This window comes from Zootoca vivipara, chromosome 8 (genome assembly GCF_963506605.1).
Source record: "Zootoca vivipara chromosome 8, rZooViv1.1, whole genome shotgun sequence".
In the NCBI taxonomy this organism is placed as follows: domain Eukaryota; kingdom Metazoa; phylum Chordata; class Lepidosauria; order Squamata; family Lacertidae; genus Zootoca; species Zootoca vivipara.
Window position 1 is genome coordinate 38,297,746 of NC_083283.1, and position 22,634 is coordinate 38,320,379.

Genomic DNA, 22,634 nt, shown 5'->3' on the forward strand with positions numbered 1-22,634 from the left:
TGACCGAAACCATTAACAGATGAATCAGTTAATCTTTTTCAGAAATAAAAAAACCCCACAGAGATATGCATTTATTTTTATTAACATTCCCGACTACATCCTACAGAACAGCACTTTATCCATTGCATATAGCGTAAATTGTTTAAGATCATTGTTAATCAAATATAAATAATGGGCCAACTTATTCATTTTATCTTGAACAGTCAAATATTAGGGGAGTAACTTTTCATTTTATTGCTGTTTAAAGTTTGTCTGTTGACACTCTTATGCCTTTTCTTAGGCTGTCCGTAGTTATTTGTTTATGATATTCATGATGTGGATTAATATTTTAATTCTGTCTATTTCTTGAATTCTGTTAGTTGCTTTTACCTCTATAAGGAGGGGAGTAGCAGGATAATTATGTAAATACAAATAAAAATAAAACATTGTGGTACATGTGCTCAGGGAAGCTGTGGTTGGTGGTGACACACAAAGGAAGTGGGAAAAATACATTTTGCATGAAATACGCAAAGCATTTTTCACTGGACATATGCTAAACTTCTTTGATTTCCATTTACATGTACAAGCCAGTTCTGTCTGCTTGGCAACAAATCTTTTATCGGCGGGATGACCTCCTTGATATATTTTTTTAACAATACATTTTGTTCTGAATAGTGCAAAATTACCTTAATGTGTTCTAATATTTTAGATTTGTAGCAATTACATTTTTAAAATAAGACATGCTTAGCACGAATCATGGTGATTATACAAGCTCAGGCAGCATCTCTTAAGTGCACTTACGGGCAGATCTTGGGCTGCTGTTCCAAATTACTTTTAAATTAACACATTGTGCTGATATTCTGGGCAAGCATACCAGCTGAAAAGTTTAAGCAGAGAGTGAAAGAATCATAATGAGTCAGAACAGGTAGGGGCCTCAAATCTCCTGCCAGAAGCATGAATCCTCTCCAAAGCAAGGGGGGGGGGAGAGAGAGAACTGGCTTGCAAAATCAAACAGCAATCCATCTATTCCAGCAGCTAGTTTTGTTTGCTTCTAAAGACCACTTTTCAACAGAAGTCTGTTCGTGAAGCAGCTTCACAACAATGTACATATGCATGGGCAAACAATGGGTGATTTACAGGGAACTGCTGGATTTTACAGGGGGGAACCCCAAAATGAAATCAATGGAAAACTTAAGGAGCCAACTTATGGATTGGTTGCAATATCACCAGATATACAACATGTTTAAAATAGATAGAAAGAATGGATTTCTGGACCAAAGCTCACAATTTGAAAAAGAACTCTTACAAAATAAGAGTTCTGTCTAAAATGTATAGGTTTTTTTAATTGGAATGGGAAAGAAAAGATGAGCTTGTTAAAGCTTCAGTGGCACACTGGGCAATAGATATAGGACACAATATAGATCTTAATCTCTGGAAGAAACTTTGGAAAAGTAACCTGAAATTTCCTGCATGTTATTCACTGAAAGAGAAGTATTTGAAAATGTTTCATAGATGGTATTTAACTCTGAGTAGATTGGCTAAGATTTATAAAATAGAATCAGATACGTGTTGGAAATGTAAAGAAGTGGAGGGAACCTTTTTCACATGTGGTAGACATGTAAAAAGGTAAAAGTATATTGGGAAATGATTTATAATGAATCGGAAAAAATGTTTAAAACTACCCCCCCCCCCAAAAAAACCCCCACCCCTAGTCCTGTTTGTTGGGAATAACCCAGACATAAATTGCTAGGTGTCAGAAAAGGTTATTTATGTATGCAACAACTGTGGCCTGTGTTTTGTTAGCCCCAAAATGGAAAGTGAGCAAGGTCCCAACCAAAGAGCACTGGCAACTTAAGTTGACAAAATATGCAGAACCTGCAGATAGAACACATAGAATAAGACAGTAAGAAGAACACATTAAAAAAGAGAGGAAAACATTTATTGAATAAATGGGAAATAACTATATACATCTGAGAATGCTGGCAGCACTAAGATAAATTCAACAGAGTAAATAATTTTTGATGGATCTAAAAGTGGAAAACTGATTCGAATAGTTATAGTAAAATATGCAGGAATGTATAATACGTAAAATGAACCATGGAAGGAGAAGAAGGGAAGTCAATGAATATTTTAAAGTTTGTGAAATGCTTATTTTGAAATGTAAAATTGAAAACATAATAAAAATTATTATTTTAAAAATACAATGTACATAAAGGTAAAGGGACCCCTGACCATTAGGTCCAGTTGTGGACGACTCTGGGGTTGTGGCGCTCATCTCGCTCTATTGGCCGAGGAAGCTGGCGTACAGCTTCCAGGTCATGTGGCCAGCATGACTAAGCCGCTTCTGCCGAACCAGAGCAGCACATGGAAACGCCGTTTACCTTCCCGCTGTAGCAGTACCTATTTATCTACTTGCACTTTGACGTGCTTTCAAACTGCTAGGTTGGCAGGAGCTGGGACCGAGCAACGGGAGCTCACTCCAGCATGGGTATTCGAACCGCCGACCTTCTGATTGGCAAGCCCTAGGCTCTGTGGTTTAACACACAGCACCACCCGTGTCCCTTACAATGTACATATGCAAGTGAAAACAATCCATACAGAATAGAAGACCATTTCAACTATGTTTATAAAATAAAGCATCAAGTATCTCAGCTGACCTCCAAGTGCCCCAAGGGTCTGTTCCATCTGTTTTCTAACTGTGTTTCCTTTCCATTTATGCTGCTTGCAGGAAAATCACCAACGTGTTAGTATTTTCTTTGACTATGCAAAACGAGGCAAGAACACTGCATGGTCCTATTTCCTTCCTATGTTGAATCGTCAAGATCTTTTCACTGTGCACATGGTAAGCTTTCAGATCAGTCCAATAGCCTGGCTTTGAGAGGGGGCCTTTGGTTGCAAAACTTAGGACAGATTTATTAGACCTTCAATATCAATGTCCTGTCAGCACTTTATAATTAAGGGTTATATAAATTGTCCATTAACAGCACAACAGCTTTATTTAAAGTATGGTATTTTAAGTTTTCCATGGAAGGAACTTCGGCATTCTTAGCTGTATTCCTGCATTATCTGACTAAATATTTTTCAGAGACCAAGCCATTTAAACAGGACCAGGGTAAAGAACTTAGTTTTACATGAGCATTATTAGATTTAGCTGTAATGCTCAGCCTCTCTCTTTCCCCAAACATTTAGAATGGGACAGTTCGTAAATATAAACTAATGACTAGGTTTTCTTTCTTTTAAAACTGCTAGCCTTTTCTTCTAATGCCCCTTTTCGCCCCTCTCTTTCATGCTGTTGCTCCTCGGGTTGGGAAGAAGCTCCAAATGTTTAGCTAATCAAAAGCCAGCAATAAAATACATTTCAAGGTAGCCATATATTATTATCAATAAAGATCTTGAACCTGCCGGATTAGTAAAAGAGATGATGTGGTAGAGGGGTTATGCTATTTGATTGTCTTCTCACAGGAGTCTTGTGGCTCTTAACAAATTTACTATGGCATAAGTGTTCGTGAACTGCAGCCCTCTTCCTTGGATGCAACTAAGGTTCTTAGATTGTAATGCTCCTGTTTAAAAGGAATTAATATTTAGGAACATAGAAAACTGCCTTATACAGAGTCAGACAGCTGGTCCATCCAGCTTAGTAAAAAGGTAAAAGGTAAAGGACCCCTGGATGGTTAAGTCCAGGCAAAGGCAGTGCTCATCTCTTTCAGGCCAAGGGAGCCAGTGTTTGTCCACAGACAGCTTTCTGGGTCATGTGGCCAGCATGACTAAACTGCTTCTGGCACAATAGAACACCATGGCAGAAACCAGAGCACATGGAAACGCTGTTTACCTTCCCGCCGCAGCAGTACCTATTTATCTACTTGTACTGGCGTGCTTTCAAACTTCTAGGTTGTCAGGAGCAATGGGAGCTCACCCCGTCATGAGGATTTGAACCTCCAACCTTCTGATCAGCAAGCCCAAGAGGCTCAGTGGTTTAGACCACGGCACCATCCGCATCCCTAGCTTAGTACTGTCTTGACAATTGCCAGTGGTTCTGTAGTGTTTCAGAAGAGTCTTTCCCATCTCTGCTTTGAGATGCAGGAAGTTGAACGCAGGATGTTCTACATGCAAGGTGTATGTGCTACCAATGAACAAGGACTCCTCTGCTGTACCCGTTCATGATGTTATTACAAAATCTATGATAATATGTGTCTGACTTTATGTTTTCTGCACTTTCTTTCAGGCAGCCAGAATTATTGCCAAGCTAGCAGCTTGGGGAAGAGAACTGATGGAAGGCAGCGATTTAAATTATTATTTCAATTGGATTAAGACCCAGCTTAGTTCACAGGTAATTATATTATAATCTAGTGCAGCTCCCCTTGGCCAACAGCTGGGGATGATGATAGTTGTACGGCAAAACACCTGGAGAGCACCAGGTTAGGATCTGGTGAAATTGCAGTGTTTATAAACAGGTATATTTGGCAGATCTACAAATTCAACTACTTGTATTTAAGCATGATTTAAGCTCATGCTCCACGACAAACTTCTCCTGTGCAAGCCCCAATGAGCTCTTAAATTCAAATCAGTAAATGCATTTAAATCTGAATAATGTCCTTACCTGATTTTTGTGAGTAGTAGTGTGTGTAGCTGCAGTGGGGAATTGTATGGTACACACTAAATTATTGGAACTTTTCCCTACATTGTGTATTACATTGGCCAGGCTCTTGGGGCAGGATATATTTTGGCTGCTTTGTGTGGTACCAGATATATATTGGTGGAGCTAAATTCCCTATTACTTAAAATACACATATTTTATTGAAACACTCGGCCAATTAAGCATTTTTCAAGTTCATTAATGTAAGAGGATTAAATACTTCAAATGTGCAGAATATCTAAATGTACTGAAGCGTAGCAATGTACAGAAAATGCTAATTACTTGGCTTGAAATGTTGGTACTTTGTGGCTATGCTCTGAGTCAAATGTGGGAAGTGGTGAAAGAGAATAAAGTATTTCCCCTTTTGGATAGTGGGAGCAAATGTGCCATGGCCAACCATTTGGAAGCAGAATAGTAGTCACCCCAGATGTATGACTAACTGCCACACTTGTGAGCAATATTTAGGGGATGGTCGGAAATTTATTTCCAATTCAGTCAGGCGTAGGAAAATAAATATATGTATATACAGTATCTCTCTCATTAGGCTATATGTGTATATTTGTACATAAGGTCTGTCTTGTTGCGAATCTTCAAAATGTAACTTTCTCCTTTCCATGCTAGAAACTACGCAGCAGTGGTAGTGCTAATGATCCTGGAACAGATGTAAGTATCTCTGCATAATTTGTTAACCTTTCTCTTGATGTAGTGGGCTAGTTACACTCAAATCAGTGGGAGATGTTGGCCCCGACTACCGTGCCCCGTTGATTTCAAAGGAACTAAAGCATGACTAACTTAAACTGCAGTCCTAACTCCATATATCTTGGAGTGTGCCCCGTGGACTGCATAGGACTTACTTCTGCATAGACATCGTTAGGATCGCACTGTTTGTCTGGCTACAGCCCAGAGTATTCTTTCTTGTGGGACACTGATGCTAGGAAGGCTCGTGCAGTAACCGGGATTGAAATGTATTTTCCAAATATATTAATGTAGAAGATTTGTACTCTCAAGGCAGTTTACAAACAATGGGTGATACCCATAAACTCAGAGTTCACTGGGACGTGCACACCAACTCACAATTCAACAGCCCTTAGTTTTCTGGCTGATGGGTGGGGCCAGAGCATGCTTCTCTTTGGTTCTACAGTCCTAAGGCAACTGGCACTTGGAGCAGAATATATGTAAAGATCCATGCAGCTGTTCCATCTCTGACCAATAGATGGGTCTTCCCCATGCCGTGATGTTCTTCCTGGGAGGCTGGGCAATGGGGTTCAGCTTCCCAAGGTCCTTTGACTCTCTGGCCAATAAATCAATGGAGACTTTGAATAACAGATCAGATCCAACTAGTTTCTGAGTTTGAGGTTTCTTCCCAGGATCTCTCTGTCTTGTAAATCTCTGCAGCCAGCTCCTCGATCATTTATGGCTGGGATGAGGAGCTTGTGGTCCTCCCAGATGTTGCTGGATTCCAACTCCATCAACCCCAGTCAGATGTGATTTATAATCTAGAAACATCTGGATTTATGGCATGATTGTTTTCAGGGTGATCCTAAGCATGTGGCACTGTCAGATCCCACAGGAATATTATCCATCTTTGCAATTTGGGCAATTACTACGATATGATGGCATTGAAATGGGTGAAACTATACGCGCAATAATATTTTATCCTTTATGAAGATCTTATTTGTTTAGCTTATATTTTGATAAGCGAGCAGCCCCACAGTTGTGGAGTGGTTGTTTTTAAAGTAATGAAACCAGGCATAGGTTTGGCTCACCTGCAACCTGTGATCCCTAGCCCCGCCCAACCTGTTTAGCCTTCGCAGGTTACTATTCTGTTGTTGATGATATTGCAGGAAGTTTTTGTGAGGTTTGATCTGGAGAAGACAGTTCTGTAGTTAACAAATAAAAATAAAACAAGTGTTTCTTATTCATTGGCACACTAAATTTGGAGGGGAAATAGAGCTCTGCAGAGAACATTGTTGTGCTAAAAATCACTCCATTTCCTTCTGTGAATACTTGTTAGGTACGTTAATATTATAATGCTCATGGATTAGCAGTCCATTAAGCTGCAGATGCTTCAGAAAGCGATTGTAAAATGTCATTTATCTCAAAAGCTGTACTGCTCAGTATTGCCACTTGATGTCTCTAAGAAATAAAAAAACATTCCCAGCAATTCAGGCTATACCAAATGTTCTTGGAATCAGAAATGTAATCAGGTGTAATATTTATTATCATGCAATAGCTCATGCAATAGCTGTGCAGTTATGCTGGGGCACAGGGTTGAAGGGAGGGAATAACTGAATGTTTAAAACAACAGTACAGTACTCTGCTTCCAAAATGGGTAAAAGGAAGCTGATTTTTAACTCAATTTCCTGTTCAACTTATTTAAATGAATACTGAGCCAACTTAAGTATTTCTTTGACAGTTGAGAATCTGAGGAGCTTTGGAGTTGATGTGCACATCAAATGACCAGGCAACTCTACGAAACTCACAGGGTGACCTTGGGCTACTGACTGCCTGGCCTACTTCATAAGGTTGTTGTGGGGATTAAATGAGGAGAGGGAGAACCATGTATGCCACTTTGAGCTCCTTGGAGAAAAAGCTGGGATATAAATGCAATAAATAAGGAACTCTGCATTCCTTCAGTTTAGCTTGAGGTTTTATTTCATAGAAGCAGTTTATGGAGACTAACCTGAGATAAATGGGCAGCTCTGGAAATGTATTAAAAACACAATTTCTTCTGCACTTAATTTGCATATGGTTGGATGTAATTAAACATAATTTATTTTACGAAAATGTGGCACCTGCAATACTATACTATGTGTTGAAGGGTTTGGGAAAAGATTGGTAAACTCTCAGTTATGGATTAGCTTGAAAACCCTTGATTTATTTGTTTAAAAGGTATTTTCTGCCTTCCATAAGGATCCCAAGGGTCTGGTTTATAGGAAAATAAATAAAAACAAATGCAAGGAGGATCAAAAAATCTGAAAAGGTTACTCACTTTTATTTTTAGTGATGACAGCTTTCTTAAGTGTTCCAGCTTTTTTTAAAAAAAAATCGTGTTCAAAAGGCTTGCTGCCAAACCAAGGCATGTTCCTGAGACAGTTCTATCCAGAACAGTTGAGCAAGACAAAGGGAATGCTTTGAAGTTCTCACTACTTCCATAGTGGTCCAGGTCTCTTAGGATTTGTGTGTTTGGGAATCATGAATGGAAAAGCAGGGAAGGTTGGACTCCTCATGCTAGTCTGATGTGCCACCAAAGAGTTTTAAGTGTTACCTGAAGGCAGCCCTGTATCAGGAAGTTTTTAATGCTGACAGTCTACTAGTTAAGAGGAAAAGTAAGGGGGCTATATCTGGTTGGAACTTTTGATCCTATTTTCACATGTGTTTTGTATGGATATTAAAGAATGGTGAGAATACTACCAGTGATTTTGGTTTTCTGCTGTTTGCTGATGCAATACAGGAAGGATGGTGGTTTCGGTGAATTGGGGTTATTTATGACTTTGCTTTAAATAGGAGCATTTTTTGAGGTGTAAAGAAAATTGAACCCTGTTGGTCTTATTCAGGTGCATTTTCAAACTTTGAATCTAAGTGTAGAGAAAAGCACATATCCTTTACATTGAGATAATGCATCTTCTTCTTTTTAATAAGTTTAAAGTTTTTCACAATGCAATAAGATTATTGGAGATAACATATCTTCTGTTGTGTGTACATGGGTTAGGAAGCAGCTCTTCAGCTTCCCAGCTACTGTATTCATAGCAAAATAAACATTGATTACTGTATACTGTGTATTCTTTTTCTCTGAAAATGTCATGGCTGCTTGTTGCAAGTTCAGGGACGACTTTGAAAAGAGAGTAGGAGTTTGTGAGTTGTGCTGTAAAACAATGCAGTTCAGTAACTGCTTTGAGGCAGTTTGACAATGCAGTTGAAGCCTTACAAATATGCCCCGGGTTCCATAGTTGTTTGGATACAACTTTGGAATAGAGACAATGCTTTCAAATGAACAATTAATCTATTGAATTACAGGTCCTTGGATTCCTGTTGACAGTGATCTGCATTCAGTAGTAGCTTGGGCTAACGCTTATTTGTTTCTGTTCCATTTCATTTATATGCTTTGAAATGTTGTTGCTTGGTAATTGTTCTTAAAAGCCTAACTTTGCTCTGTGTCAGAGATGGGCAACCTCTTTTTTCTATCATGGGCTGCATTGCCCTGTGGATAATCTGTCGGGGATCCCAGGCCAGTTGGGGTGAAGCCAAAGCTGATGTTGGGTGAAGTGATGGTTTTAATTCATCTGGAATGAATCTGCTTCAGTTTCCCATGTGGCTGCCTCTGATTAGAATTCTCAATCCTAAGAAGGCAAACTCAGCAGTAAGCCCCACTGGGGTTGGTGCATTTATTCTCAATTAAGTATATAGAAGGGATTTCGTTAGCACAACAGACCGATAGAGCTATGTTTCTAGAAAGCAAGTGAAGGTACTTTCCTTTGGAATTGGGGGAGGGATAGCCACTGTGGTGCTCTCTAGATGCTGCTGGCCTACAACTCCCTTCAGCCACAGCCACTGTGGCCAATGGTCAGGGGTGATAGGAGCTGTAGTCCATCAACATCTGTAGGACACCAGGTTGTGGAAGTCCATTCCAAAACCAAAGCGTTCCAAAACCAAGGCACGCTTTTCCATAGAAAGTAATGCAAAGTGGATTAATCCGTTCCAGACTTTTAAAAACAACCCCTAAAACAGCAGTTTAACATGAATTTTACTATCTAACGAGACCGTTGATCCATAAAATGAAAGCAATAATCAATGTACTGCAGTCACACAATCAATCAATAGCTGAACTGAGTTCCACACAGTCACAAAAACAAAAGAGCTGCAAAAACAAAATAAATAGCAAAAACAGACAGACCTCAGCATAACACTCAAAACGGAAGTGTGGCACTCAAAACGGAGCATGTTCAGCTTCCCAAAAAAGTTCTCAAACCGGACAGTTACTTCCGGGTTTGCAGTGTTTGAGTTCCAAGTTGTTTGAGTACCAAGGCGTTTGAGAACCAAGGTATCACAGTACACGCATACACAACAGAAGCCTACCAAATTGTTCTCAAACAGCTGGGTGGGGAAAAGCCACACAATCATATATATAAAACAAATAATTATCCAAGAAAATTATTGCCACTTATAGTTGTTTGTTCTGAAACCATGTAGGAAGAAGTGGGAAACTTTTCTAAAAGCTAGGGAAAATGAGGGAATCTTAAAAGGAAGGAAGGAACTCTGAAGGAATTGAAGAACTCTGAAGGAATTGAAATATTTTTCATTAAGCATCTAATAAAAGACTTTCTTGGGAGCAGAGGGGAAAATATGTGGAAATCAGGCAGAATATGTTAACTCTTGTTCAGTGTGGCTAGGTTTTTGCTGCTGAAGTGTGGGATCTCACAGCCTACCTAAGTGAGAGGCCTGGTAAATAAACTGATTATTGATAATTTGAATTTGATTCTGCCTAAGGATACTTAAGTAGCACTGTGGCATGAATAAACACAACTTTGGAATAACAACAGGCACTGATGGCAATGGGCTGGCTTTTGTTACAGTAAAAGAGACAGTGATAACTGGAGACTTCTCAGTTCTCACACTTACCAGTACCTGTTTTCAGTGCAACAACAGGATATATGTATTTTTTGTAATGCTGTATTCTTCTTTCATGTAGAGTTCACAATATGTCCAGTGTGTCGCTGGGTGCTTGCAGTTGATGCTCAGGGTCAATGAATACCGTTTTGCATGGGTCGAATCAGATGGAGTTAGCTGGTGAGTATTTGTTGTACAGAAAAAGATGAGCTTCTAGTATATCCATGATGAAAGTGTTTTCCTACTGACTTATGTATTCTGTTGAGCTGTTAAGAGAGTCCGTAGGATAAGTTTGCAAATCTAAAACAGTGTTGTACAGTTGTACCTTGAATCCCAAACGCCTTGGCTCCCGAACAAATCAGCTCCCAAACAATCTAAACCCGGAAGTGAGTGTTCCGGTTTGCGAATGATTTTCGGAAGCTGAACATCTGGCATGGCTTCCACAGTTTATGATTGGCTGCAGGACCATCCTGCAGCCAATCGGAAGCTGTGCTTTGGTTTCCAAATGTTTTGGAAGTCGAATGAAAAGCCTTTGACACAGTCCGTAACCATAGCTACTGAGTAAACTTAGCAGTCATGCAATAGAAAGACTGGTTCTGTTCTGAGAGACCAGGAAAATCTGTGGCTCTCATACTTCCTCAGCCAGTATGGCTAGGGGTTTGGGATGATGGCCATATGGAGGGTGAAATGTTAGCAAACCCTGTTCCAAAAATTCTGTTAACTATGCTCAGTGATGCAGTGGTAAATTTTGAAGTGTTATCACGGCAGCCCATATACAGGCCCAAAGGAAAGTTCAAAAATGCTGGCAGCATAATTTGTATTTTTAGTAGGGCTAGCATGACTATACTGTAATTTCAATGTTTCACGGTAGCAAGCACCATTATATACATCAGTGTATATAGGTTCAGATTTCAAACACATTCAGCTTTAAGAAAAGATCTTAAGCCAGTTAAAATGTAACCTTTAGCTTTCACTTAGAAATGCAAACTATCTTGCAAAGAAGTGTTACCATTTGAACTCCTAGTGTGAAGTTGGAACTTCATCAAAGAAAAGGAAGGCAATACCAGCCTCTACTTGATTATTTCTCTCATTTCGAGACTTCCTCTGTATTCTGATTTGTCACAAAACAACAACAACAGCGAAACCCTGCAGTTTCAGTATTGCCTTATTCATTTGCTGGAGCAAGGAGGGTCCATCAGATACCCTGTTGTTCCAGCAGATGATTTCACCTCTGCTGTGAATAAAGTAACTGAGCTTTGCTCCCTTGCTCCCTCCTCTACTCTACCCTACCCCTGGCAGACTAAATTGCATTCTATTGTTTGGCTGTTTAGTGTTTGCTAATTTGTTTAGTGTCTCTCTAATTTGTATGGAAGTATATTGTGGGACCCAGGTGGCGCTGTGGTTAAACCACTGAGCCTAGGGCTTGCTGATCAGAAGGTCGGCGGTTCGAATCCCTGTGACGGGGTGAGCTCCCGTTGCTTGGTCCCAGCTCCTGCCAACCTAGCAGTTCGAAAGCACGCCAAAAATGCAAGTAGATAAATAGGAACCGCTACAGCGGGAAGGTAAATGGCGTTTCCATGTGCTGCTCTGGTTTGCCAGAAGCGGCTTTGTCATGATGGCCACATGACCTGGAAGCTATAAGCCGGCTCCCTCGGCCAATAATGCGAGATGAGCGCGCAACCCCAGAGTCGGTCACGACTGGACCTAAAGGTCAGGGGTCCCTTTACCTTTACCTATATTTGTGAAAGGCTTTTCTTTTACAAACTCAATGTGTCTGGAAGTGAAGATTTTACATTCTGAATTATAGGATAGTGAGCAGCTACCTAATGGTATGTTTCCTATGCTTTCCCCCTGCTCTCTAGTATTATGGGAGTATTGAGCAACAAATGCGGTTTCCAGCTTCAGTATCAGATGATTTTCTCTATCTGGCTGCTGGCATTCAGTCCTCAAATGTGTGAATATTTGCGGCGTTATAATATTGTCCCAGTCCTGTCTGACATCCTTCAGGAATCTGTAAAAGAGAAAGTCACACGGATCATTCTTGCAGCATTTCGGGTGAGTGAAGTATATAGACTACAAATTCTTTTGTAGGGTGGGGGGGCTTTAGGTCTGGGGGCCAAATGCAGCCTTCTGGGCCTCTGTGGCTCTCTGGACTTTCCTCAGGCCACATTTTCCACTGGCACTGCCTCACACTCTCCTTGACTGTTTTTGCCCAACAAAAGTGTGTTCTTGAAGACCGAGAATGCCTTCTGCTTTCCTAGATATAAGAGGTGTGTATACAGAAACCAGCTATTGTGCAAAGGTAAAAATTTACACTCCGTGGTCCACCCACATGAAACTAGGATGATGTCTGAACACTCCTCAGTATGCTATGCCGTCTTCTTGATACAGAACTGTAAAGAATGCTAGCAGGATGTGGCAGGAAATGACAGTAGGGTCAGTTAAAATATAGAGGGAGCGCCAATACACAGAGAATACTATCAATACCTTTTTAATTCATGGCTATCAATACCTTTTTAATTCAGGGTCTGACACCGTTTGGTTTTGTTTTTCTCTCCAGAATCTTCTAGAAAAGTCTGTTGAAAGAGAAACTCGCCAGGAGTATGCTCTTGCCATGATTCAGTGCAAAGTTCTGAAGCAGCTGGAGAACTTGGAACAACAGAAATACGACGATGAGGACATAAGTGAGGATATAAAGTTTCTGTTGGACAAACTTGGGGAGAGTGTGCAGGACCTCAGGTAAATTTTGTCTTCGGTGTCTAATGTTCAAATTGATACAAGGAGGGGCCTCCTTGGGGTATAGGCTCCTCACCGAAGCACCTGTCAAGATCAAATGGAGGCCTAGTTATTGGAATGATAGCTTGTCTAGTGATTGTTTTCAGCAATTCTGTAGATTCTAAAGACCGTATGAAAGAAATAACTGTAAGACCAAGCAGGCTTTTAAAAAAACAAAACAAAACAAAAAACCCAAACAACCCAACTTCGCATGATTTGTACCTTGGGATGGTATCAGATTCAAGTAACCGTAAAACTACAAAATAGTAATTACATTTGTTATTACCATAAGTAGGCTTCATTTTACACCTCATTTGGGAGTGCCTCATCATCTTATATAATATCAAAATAAAGTACCAAAACAGAATGCTTTAAGTGCTGAAGGAGTTGTGTTTTTTAAAAAATCAACAGACACGGCATGTAATTAATAATAATAATAATAATAATAATTGGAAATCAGAATTGCTGTGCCTTCAAAAATAAAAGAATATGGCTTTGTGGTTTTAAATTTGGCTAAGCACCAAACTGTTGTCCTAGGTTATTAGAAAATGACCATGCACATACATAGTAACGGCTAGATTGCCATTTTCCAAAGCTGGTTGTATGGCCTGGGAGAGAAGCACATGTTAATTGGAGTAAGGAATGTTTTTCCCATTATGGCAACTTCCTGGAAGCAAACTCCAAATTGGATCTGAATGTTCTAGGCTACAATCCTATCTTTGTAATGCAAAACTATCAGCAACAGAGAAAAATCTGGAAAAATTGACTCCTTTAGCTTCAATCTGGCCAAATAAAAAGTTCATGGTAAATAGGCCACATTCATCCCAATGAAAATATGCTTCTATTTGTAACCTGCACTTCATTCCTCATTCTCTTATGTTCGGTTTATTTTGCAGCTCGTTTGATGAATATAGTTCTGAGCTCAAGTCAGGGAGACTAGAGTGGAGCCCTGTTCACAAATCTGAGAAATTTTGGCGAGAGAATGCTGTAAGATTAAATGAAAAGAATTATGAACTGTTGAAGTAAGTTCTTCTGATATATCCCTGCTTCAATTGAATTGTTGTGTTGATCAGAGTAACCAAAGTTTCATTTAGGTAGAGGGACTATAATACCATTTTCAATAAATGGTTCCCCTCTTAGAAAATGTCTCAAGTGAGCACAGTGAGAGAGAGAAAAACTGTGCTGCTTTGCATGGTATGGAAACTAAGTTAGGAGCCTTAGCTCAGAGGGCTGTATCCAGCTCCCATTACTGCAAGGACTTATGCCTGCACAACAGGATTTTCACTGCTTCTTCCTGCAGCCCCCCCCCCCCCCAAATCTGTTCTGGGTGTTCTGCCAGCCCTCTGGAGCAGATTTCTTTTTGTGGAGAGAAGAAGGAAAGGAAGTCCTGTTGCACAGGTGGATGTCCTTGTGCTAATGACACAATTTCATAGGATACAATCTGTGAAACAATCTGTTTTCTTTTTGGAGCACAGGTCAATTTGTAAGAGCATTGACTTGCTTCTTAAATTAAATGTGGCTTGATTCTAGAACAGCAAATGTATGGTTTCGATATATTTAGACACGTCCTTGAGATTGCTGGAAACTATTAAAGATTGGGTTTGTGACTAATGGCTGTGCTCTGATGTCCCCCCCCCCAAAGTTTTCCCCCTATTGGTAACCTTATCATTGCTGTAACATCTGAATGTAGCATAAATATCTGTTCATTGTAGTGTCATACTTGCCTGTTCAGGAATATGCATTATTCATTCCAAATGAGATAATCAGTCAAGTGTCTGTGCTGTGATGTCTTGGCTTGGATGCTTCAGCTGTATGTAGATATGCCTTGCAGATCAAAGGGCTTAGCTGAGCATGAAGCAAAGTGGTAATTAGCAGCAACACTGGTTTTGTCTTCATTGAAAGTTGAGCGAACGTAATTAAGTATATTACTGGTTCTTTAGTTTATCGTTCAGTGTACAATTCCTGAAAAGTTATCTGTGAAATGAGTACAGTTCCCTCTCCCCACAAAGGCTTATTTGAATTTTTGCATGGCAGACTAATAAGATTAGAATTTACCAGAGAATGTATTAAGAATTTACAGCTGAACACATTTGCTAAAAATGTGTTGGGCATTATCTAGATGATTTGGGATAGCATTCAACTAAGGCATACTTGGAACCGACTGACTGAAATCAGTGATGTTAAGTTAGTCGTGACCAAGTCCATTGATTTCACTGGGGTGGAATCTACACACATGTTTAAAACATTGTGGAAATGCTTTTAAAAAAAATCGTTTTGAAAAATGCATTGAATTTGCTATAGCTCACAGTCACCATCTAGTGTCACAATTGTATATTGCACTTAACAACACATTCAGAACATTTTATTTACAGCTGTATAGTAGAGTCCTAGGTCCACCCTGAGTGTGATTTTGAAATATCTCTCAAAATATTTCTGTGCTACTGTGTGAATCTAGAAAAGTTGTGCAGTACTGAAGTAACATGGCAGGGGTTTGTTGAGTTTTATCAATTTTTGTATGCTATATTTTGTACACTCCTTAGTGAATAAGGATCTTGTATATTTGCAATCCTATTGTAGAATCTTGACAAAGCTTCTGGAGGTATCAGATGATCCTCAGGTCTTGGCTGTAGCTGCTCATGATGTGGGAGAATATGTCCGACACTATCCTCGAGGAAAACGGTGTGGAAGGCTTTTTCTTCTCTTTGCTTAGCACCTGAGTTAATGCAAGAGCCATTGCTTATGACACAAGGAACAGTTAGTGTAACCTTTTGTTAGACCTTACTATAAAGTATCAGTGGATGGTTTAATTTGATTTTAAATTTATGCATGTGAGATGCTTTTAGTAACATTTTTATATGACTATTTGAATTTTATTAAGTATTGTGATTTTTAGTGAATGATCTCTTGTAAACTTCTTGATATGAGCCACTTTGATCATAGTTCACAATGGAAAAGTGGCATGCAAATGAGTTGAGCTAAAATGGACTGAGATGCTTGTGCTGAAGAAGCACCCATATTTGCTTTCCAAACTAATCTTACTTCACCAAACCTTTATTAGGCATTACAAGTATAGGCCATCATAAAACATCCAGATATAAAATTTTAAAATATACAAATAAACAGCCATGTAAAATATATGATGACAAGGATTTTCATTGGGATTTCTTCCCGCTAAATAGGGCCATTCACCACTCTAAGGAATACTATTGCTAAAAACTCAGCCACCTTTGCAGTTACTTCCAGGTTAATGTCAGACAGATAGAATCTGATATTTTCGTTGTGTCATGATGTTAGATTTCCCAAAAAAGGGAATAACAAGCGTTTGCTTAGCTGGTTGTGCAATGGACAGTAGAAAAGGATATGTTCTACAGTGTCTGCACATTCAAACAACATTGCAATGTTTATCATTTTTGGGGATGTTTAAATAACTGCCCTTGACAAAAGCTGAGGGGAAAATGTTCAATCGGGTTAACATAAAGGCCCTGCGTTGGGCTGGAATTATTTATTTTGAGATATAAGTGACCCTGTTACCTTTTGTAGTTAAACCATAGAACTTGGGGGAGCAAATTTTATTTACAGCTGACTCGATGTTTTGTTTTTCCAAACTAATCCATGGGCCTTATTAAGCTGTCAAATAGGAAGTTTTAAAACAGCATATTGAAGCTAGTTGAGGGGAATTCAGTTGAAGTAGTAGACAGCGGTGGGGAATCTTTACTGACAGGCAGGCAGGATCCTAACCTCCCCCACCTTGCACATGGGTCCGCTGGAAATTTGTGGTGTTGGTACTGTAAAGTAACTTAAAATGGTGTGAGGTTGGCGGCCACTAGCAATCAGAAGCGGAAGGAAACCTGAAAACACACAACACCCACACCTGACCACTACCTCTGTTTTACCCATGCTCTCTTCTCTTTTTTTAGTGTGATTGAGCAACTTGGTGGAAAACAGCTTGTAATGAACCACATGCACCATGAAGACCAACACGTTCGCTATAATGCCTTGCTTGCTGTGCAGAAGGTGATGGTCCACAACTGGTATGTGACAACTCCCTTTCACTTTGGGGTTTTTATTTTATTTTATTTATTAGATCTTCATCATAAGATCTCAGGGCAGGAGTTCTTTTTGGGAATGTGTGAAACCAAAATGAATGACATCCCTCTTGGGGGTTACAATAAAACTTTGGTACCCTCTCCCACTGAAATGATAACAATTTTAGAATTAACTCAGCTACTGGCAGTAGTGTCATTGTTAAGTTAAATTTAGCGACTCTTCTGCTGTCTTTTTCCACTATTAGCCCCCCCCCCCATTTTGTTATGTAATGAAAATTGAAGTAGACAGTGTAAAACAGAATATATGATTCCTTTTTGTTTCCTGACATTTAGAATGCCTGTTTTCCCCCCCAGCCTTTATTTTTGTTAGAATTTCTTGCAGCAGGATCCATTTATATGTCTAGCAGATCTTTGGTGAACAGAAATGCAAGATGCATTTGTATTTTTCTAACAGCTGAACTGAAAGAAATAGATTTTTGTTACAAAGTTGTTAAAAGGTTTCTGAACTGATTTATTTTGTTTAACAAAATGTATGTACAACTTGCTTGTTAAAAAAATAAATAAAACTTTTTAATGGTTTATAAAACATGAAATATATTGATAAAAAATTGTTAGATACAGGTATCGGTAAGCGTTTGAAGGTGATTGAAATGAACAGTAGCTAAAAAGAGATAAACTACATGTACCTTCTAAATGTCTGGATAGGGTTACCTGAGCAAAAATGTTTTAAGCAGCTGCCGAAGAGAGTATAGCCTGCCAGATATCAAAAGGCAGAGAGTTGTACGTGTTGTCAAACGAAACAATTTATTTCTTAGGATAGTTTTATAAACTTTTGTGCACATATGCAGGGCATTAGGAAACAGATTATTTAGCCTTGTTTCTTAATGGGTTTTTGGGAAAACTTTTTCAGCTGTAGCAACTTAGTTGAAACTTATTGCAAGTAATACAGACACATCAGTAGCACACCCCCTCCATGTGCTACCCCATTATACTTTGTAAAATTTATATACTAGAGAAAAGGCAGACTGCCTGCCTGCCTAGTATGTATCGGATCATTACAGGCAATTACCATTATCCTATTCCTTGGGAATGGAATAAAGAAATTTCCTAATGTCGTTCTTCAAGATGTGTAATCCACTACTCCTGTTACCTAACCACTATAATCAACTACCTCTGTCCTGTGTATACTCTAGAAACATACAGAAGAGAAGTTAAGCATGGTAAATCTAACTTTGTAGTCAAAACAAAATTTAAAAAATCCTTCCAGTAGCACCTTAGAGACCAACTAAGTTTGTCATAGGTATGAGCTTTCGTGTGCATGCACACTCCTTCAGATACGCTGAAACAGAAGTCACTAGACCCTATGTATAGTCAGAGGGTGGGGAGGGGTATTACTCAGAAGGGTGGTGGGAATGGGTGATTGGCTGATAGGAGTGGTAAACCTGTTGGCGACTGTTAACGTCTGCTATTGGTCTTGCAGGAAAAAGCAAGGGGTGAGGTGCTAAAGAAAGCTTTATCATGTATAATGAGATAAGAATCCAGTGTCCTTATTCAGACCAGGTCTCTCCATGGTTTTAAGCTTAGTAATGAGTTGCAATTCAGCAACTTCTCTTTCCAATCTGTTTCTGAAATCAGACCAACACGGCTACCTACCTGTAACTAACTTTGTAGTGTTGCATCCCTCCTTTTCCTCAGTTCCCATTACCTGTCATGACGTTTCAGAAGGCCTGCAAGGCTTTTACCTCTGTACTCTTTCTGTGCAATTGAAAGTGCAAGGAATACAGTTGTACCTCCGTTTATGTAACCCAGGGACCAGCAAACCTTTTCAGCAGGGGGCCGGTCCACTGTCCCTCAGATCTTGGGGGCGGACGGGGCGGACTATATTTTGGAAAAAAATATGAACAAATTCCTATGCCCCACAAATAACCCAGAGATGCATTTTAAATAAAAGGACACATTCTACTCATGTAAAAACATGCTGATTCCCAGACCGTCTGCGGGCCGGATTTAGAAGGCGATTGAGCTGCATCCAGCCCCCGGGCCTTAGTTTGGGGACACCTGATGTAACCCTCTGGTTACGTAAACTTTGGGATGCACGTGGCAAACCCGGAAGTATTTTACCGGGTTTCGACGCACGTACATACGCAGAAGCAGTCCTCAGGTTGTGGAAACCTCAGGATCCGACCGGACCTCCGGAATGGATCCTGTCCACAACTGGAGGTACCACTGTAATGACAAAGAGCAGAGCTCACACCCTCTTAACCATTACACTGAGTCGATTGAGATGATATGGGTGCAGACTGGTTTTTATCCTTAGCATCACGTAAAAACAAAATTCATTGATCAGCACCCCCACATTCGTACTATGGTACAACTTATGGCCCAGTCCCATTATGAGGATGGACTTTTTAGACCACAGGCAAAGAACAAGGCTCAATATAGAAAGAATCACTGTCTGTGGCCTTGGATCTTTCCCTTCCAGGTAATAGTCCCACCCCCCCACTAAACTTCAGCACCCAACATTTCTCCCATAATAGTTGTTTCTCTTGTAGCCTCATATTCCTTTCCACCCACTCCAGTTTTTAAACTGAAAATACCCACTGTTTGGAAATATAACTTTGTGGATTGTTACTAAGAAGGCCTATGACTGTGTCGTGTTTTTTGTCTCGAATCTCTCATCCACGTGGGAGATGGCTACGTAATTCAATCCATTCTATCATGGAAAATTGGAACATAAAATGAGGTGAACTTTGTGATTAGCTCTTGGCCAATATATATCCCACCAAGAGTTGCATCTGTTTGGTTGTGGTCAGCTGGATCATCAAGCTGTGTTTCACTTAGGTTTCAATTCTACACTCTACTTACCTTTTAAGGCCCTATGAGGTTCAACAGGATTTACGTCTGAGTAGACATGTGTAGGTCTGCACTGTTAATAATGTACTTTTGTAGCAATTGGTGATTCTATTAAAAAACATAACCCTCGGAGAGTGAGGAAAGTACAGCAAATACATCCAAACCTGATACAGTTATGTAATTGATCTGTGATACTCTTAATAACTAAACCGATAAAATGCACAATTGACTATATATTTCACTGGTTTTGAAAAGTCAAGTAATTTAGGTACTATTGATTTTAAATAGGATTCTGAAGCAATATGACATTGATGATGAAGCTGTTTCTAAATTAACAAGCATGTGAATGTCTGCTATGTGGGTCATAATTAGCTTTGCGGCCATGTGAAGCTACATAAAATATTTTTATGTTTGAAATTAATATTCTGTATCTTCCCCTGTGAGTTTCTCAATACATCCCCGTATTTCCCCTGCTGAAAAAAGACATCTTGTACTTCCCTGTTTCTGGGGTTTCATTTTGGGATACTGCTCTACACTTCTTCTTTAATTAATGTTTGTTTTTCAATCTCAATATCCCAGAATTTCATACAGGGGAACTGAAACAGCATTTGTTTGCCAATGACAGTAATTTATTTTCCAATTTCTATATTGAAGGAAATGGTACTTTAGACTATGTCTCAAGCAAAGTTTAATTAAGGTTCAGTCAGTCTCAATTTATTTCAGCTTCTTAAAATTATGTTGCTATGTGTAAAAATGCACAAATTTGTTTTCTGTTCAGCTTGGTAAATGTGTCTTGATTCATGTAGATTCATATTGGATTACTGAAGCAAATAAAGCATCAAGTCAAATTTAAATTAGAATTTAGAAGACATCTTTAATCTAGCATTGCAGTATAAGTGAGCACCTTAACAGCACTTTACAAATAAAAACCTAGACATGATTGAGCCAAAGTCCAACACTAGCCAAATTTTGTTGTATGCTGATATAAATGGAGGCGAATGTTCAGAATGTGTTTTTACACTTTAAATCAATTGGACATTCCTAACTTTCTCCCCCACTTATACCTTTGAAAGTTTTGCCCCTCTCTTGATTGGACTGGGAAAATGTGTACCAATAATGCTTTCAAAAACCGAAAACTTGAGTATAAAATTAGTTGTAGAAGAATCTTGGTACAGAGAGATGTGAGCAACTGAAATTTCATTGTGCATATTTCATTCTCCCAAGGTCACTGGGCTGCATCTCAGTAGAACAGCATCTGCTTAGCATGTAGAAGGTCCTAGGTTCAATCACTGGCATATCCAGGAAGGACTGGGACTTTTTGATAACCTGGAGAGATGTTCCCAGTCCATCTAGCTCAGGATTGTATGCGAAGGTTTTAACTCTGTAGAAGGCATCTTCTGGTGTTCCCAGGCTTTTACATAAACTGGATGGAAGGAAAGCTACTAAGTGATGAGCAGCAGAACGGTGTGTTTCAAGATCTTTTGAAAGGTGGCAGCTGGAATAAAAAGCACGAATAAAAAGCTAGCTCTGAGTAGGCAAATTACATGAGCAGCACAAGCAGAACAGTACCGTCTTGGCAGTTTGTGGCAGGCCATTTTGCTAGAAGAAGTTGTACAGTATGCCTGAATTCTCCAGCCTAAGTCTGTCCCTGTTTTTCTAATTCTGGGAAATGGTTACACATGTTCTGAGATTTAACATAAGCAGTAAAATCTGAAACAATCACAATGGAACACTTTGCTGGTATAAACTAGTGTGGCTAATGTTAAGAAATTTGAGTCTATATTTGTTGTTTTTTAACGTAAAATTCCGACCTGAGGCATTTAGCAAAACTGGCATCTCAGTGGAACTGCTGTGGGCTAGTTGGGGCAATAAATTGCCTACTTCTTGGGCATTGCCTTTTGAAAACAGTAACCGCAACTTCCTTCCTTCAGAAAACTCTCATTAAGCATTCATCATTTAAAAATGTCTCGCCTACCCCTTGTTTTCTTTCAGGGAGTATCTTGGAAAACAGCTACAGTCAGAGCAGCCTCAAACTGCCACAGCACGAACCTGAGTCTGTCCCTTGGCGGGAAATAACTGGAGTAACAATTGCTATCTTGAAGTGCGAGTAAGAAAATGATGTGATTGCAGTTTCTTCACTGCCTACCCTGCTATTGTGTAGATTTCTTCCTTGTTATTCTTCCAGTATTGTTGCCAGCGGTAAAAAGTAATCTAGTAAACAGTTTCTGGCAGTTTGCTAGCTGAAGCCCTTCAATATTGCAAAAAATATACAAGAAATATAGCTGATATATGTTGCCTTTATTTTATGTATTTATTGTCTCCAAGTAAGAAAAAAAAGAACACAAAGCATTAAAGAATAATCATTCCATATCATTAATTGTCTCTGTGTTGCCTGTTCTTCACTTGGCTGTGAATAGTATTGTTCGGAAAGCAACATTTCAATTAATTTAGTTGACAGAATGATTGTTAAAGCCACACATGAAAACAGTAAAAGACCAATTCTTCATGCCCACTGGTGTTACCAAGAAGCTCAGTTCAGCTGGAACTCTGTACGTACATATTCTGAGCAATGAAAACATTGTCGTGGCCACCAATGTGAACCAGCACTCGAGAGCTGTAGGCACACGGCAGCCACCCAATTAACTCCAGAATTCAAGTGCAACAAACACCCTTAGTTTGGTCATCCGTCTCATTTTGTGAGTCAATAGCTTCCACCTGATAAGCATATCTTGCATTATCCT

General features: G+C 39.4%; 1 protein-coding gene across 2 annotated transcripts in view; it reads left to right on the forward strand.

Moving 5' to 3' along the window:
• Positions 1-22,266, forward strand: part of ATP6V1H (ATPase H+ transporting V1 subunit H) — a 33,180-nt gene extending 10,914 nt beyond the window's left edge. For both annotated transcript variants that reach the window (XM_035125427.2, XM_035125428.2), the window contains exons 5-14: positions 2,708-2,821; positions 4,202-4,306; positions 5,234-5,275; positions 10,302-10,399; positions 12,082-12,274; positions 12,780-12,958; positions 13,891-14,016; positions 15,572-15,673; positions 16,912-17,025; positions 21,886-22,266. In XM_035125427.2, coding sequence (XP_034981318.1) covers positions 2,708-2,821; positions 4,202-4,306; positions 5,234-5,275; positions 10,302-10,399; positions 12,082-12,274; positions 12,780-12,958; positions 13,891-14,016; positions 15,572-15,673; positions 16,912-17,025; positions 21,886-21,946 — 1,134 coding nt within the window. In that variant the 3' untranslated portion in view covers positions 21,947-22,266. The remainder of the gene's footprint in view (positions 1-2,707; positions 2,822-4,201; positions 4,307-5,233; positions 5,276-10,301; positions 10,400-12,081; positions 12,275-12,779; positions 12,959-13,890; positions 14,017-15,571; positions 15,674-16,911; positions 17,026-21,885) is intronic.
• The last annotated feature ends 368 nt before the right edge of the window (positions 22,267-22,634 follow it).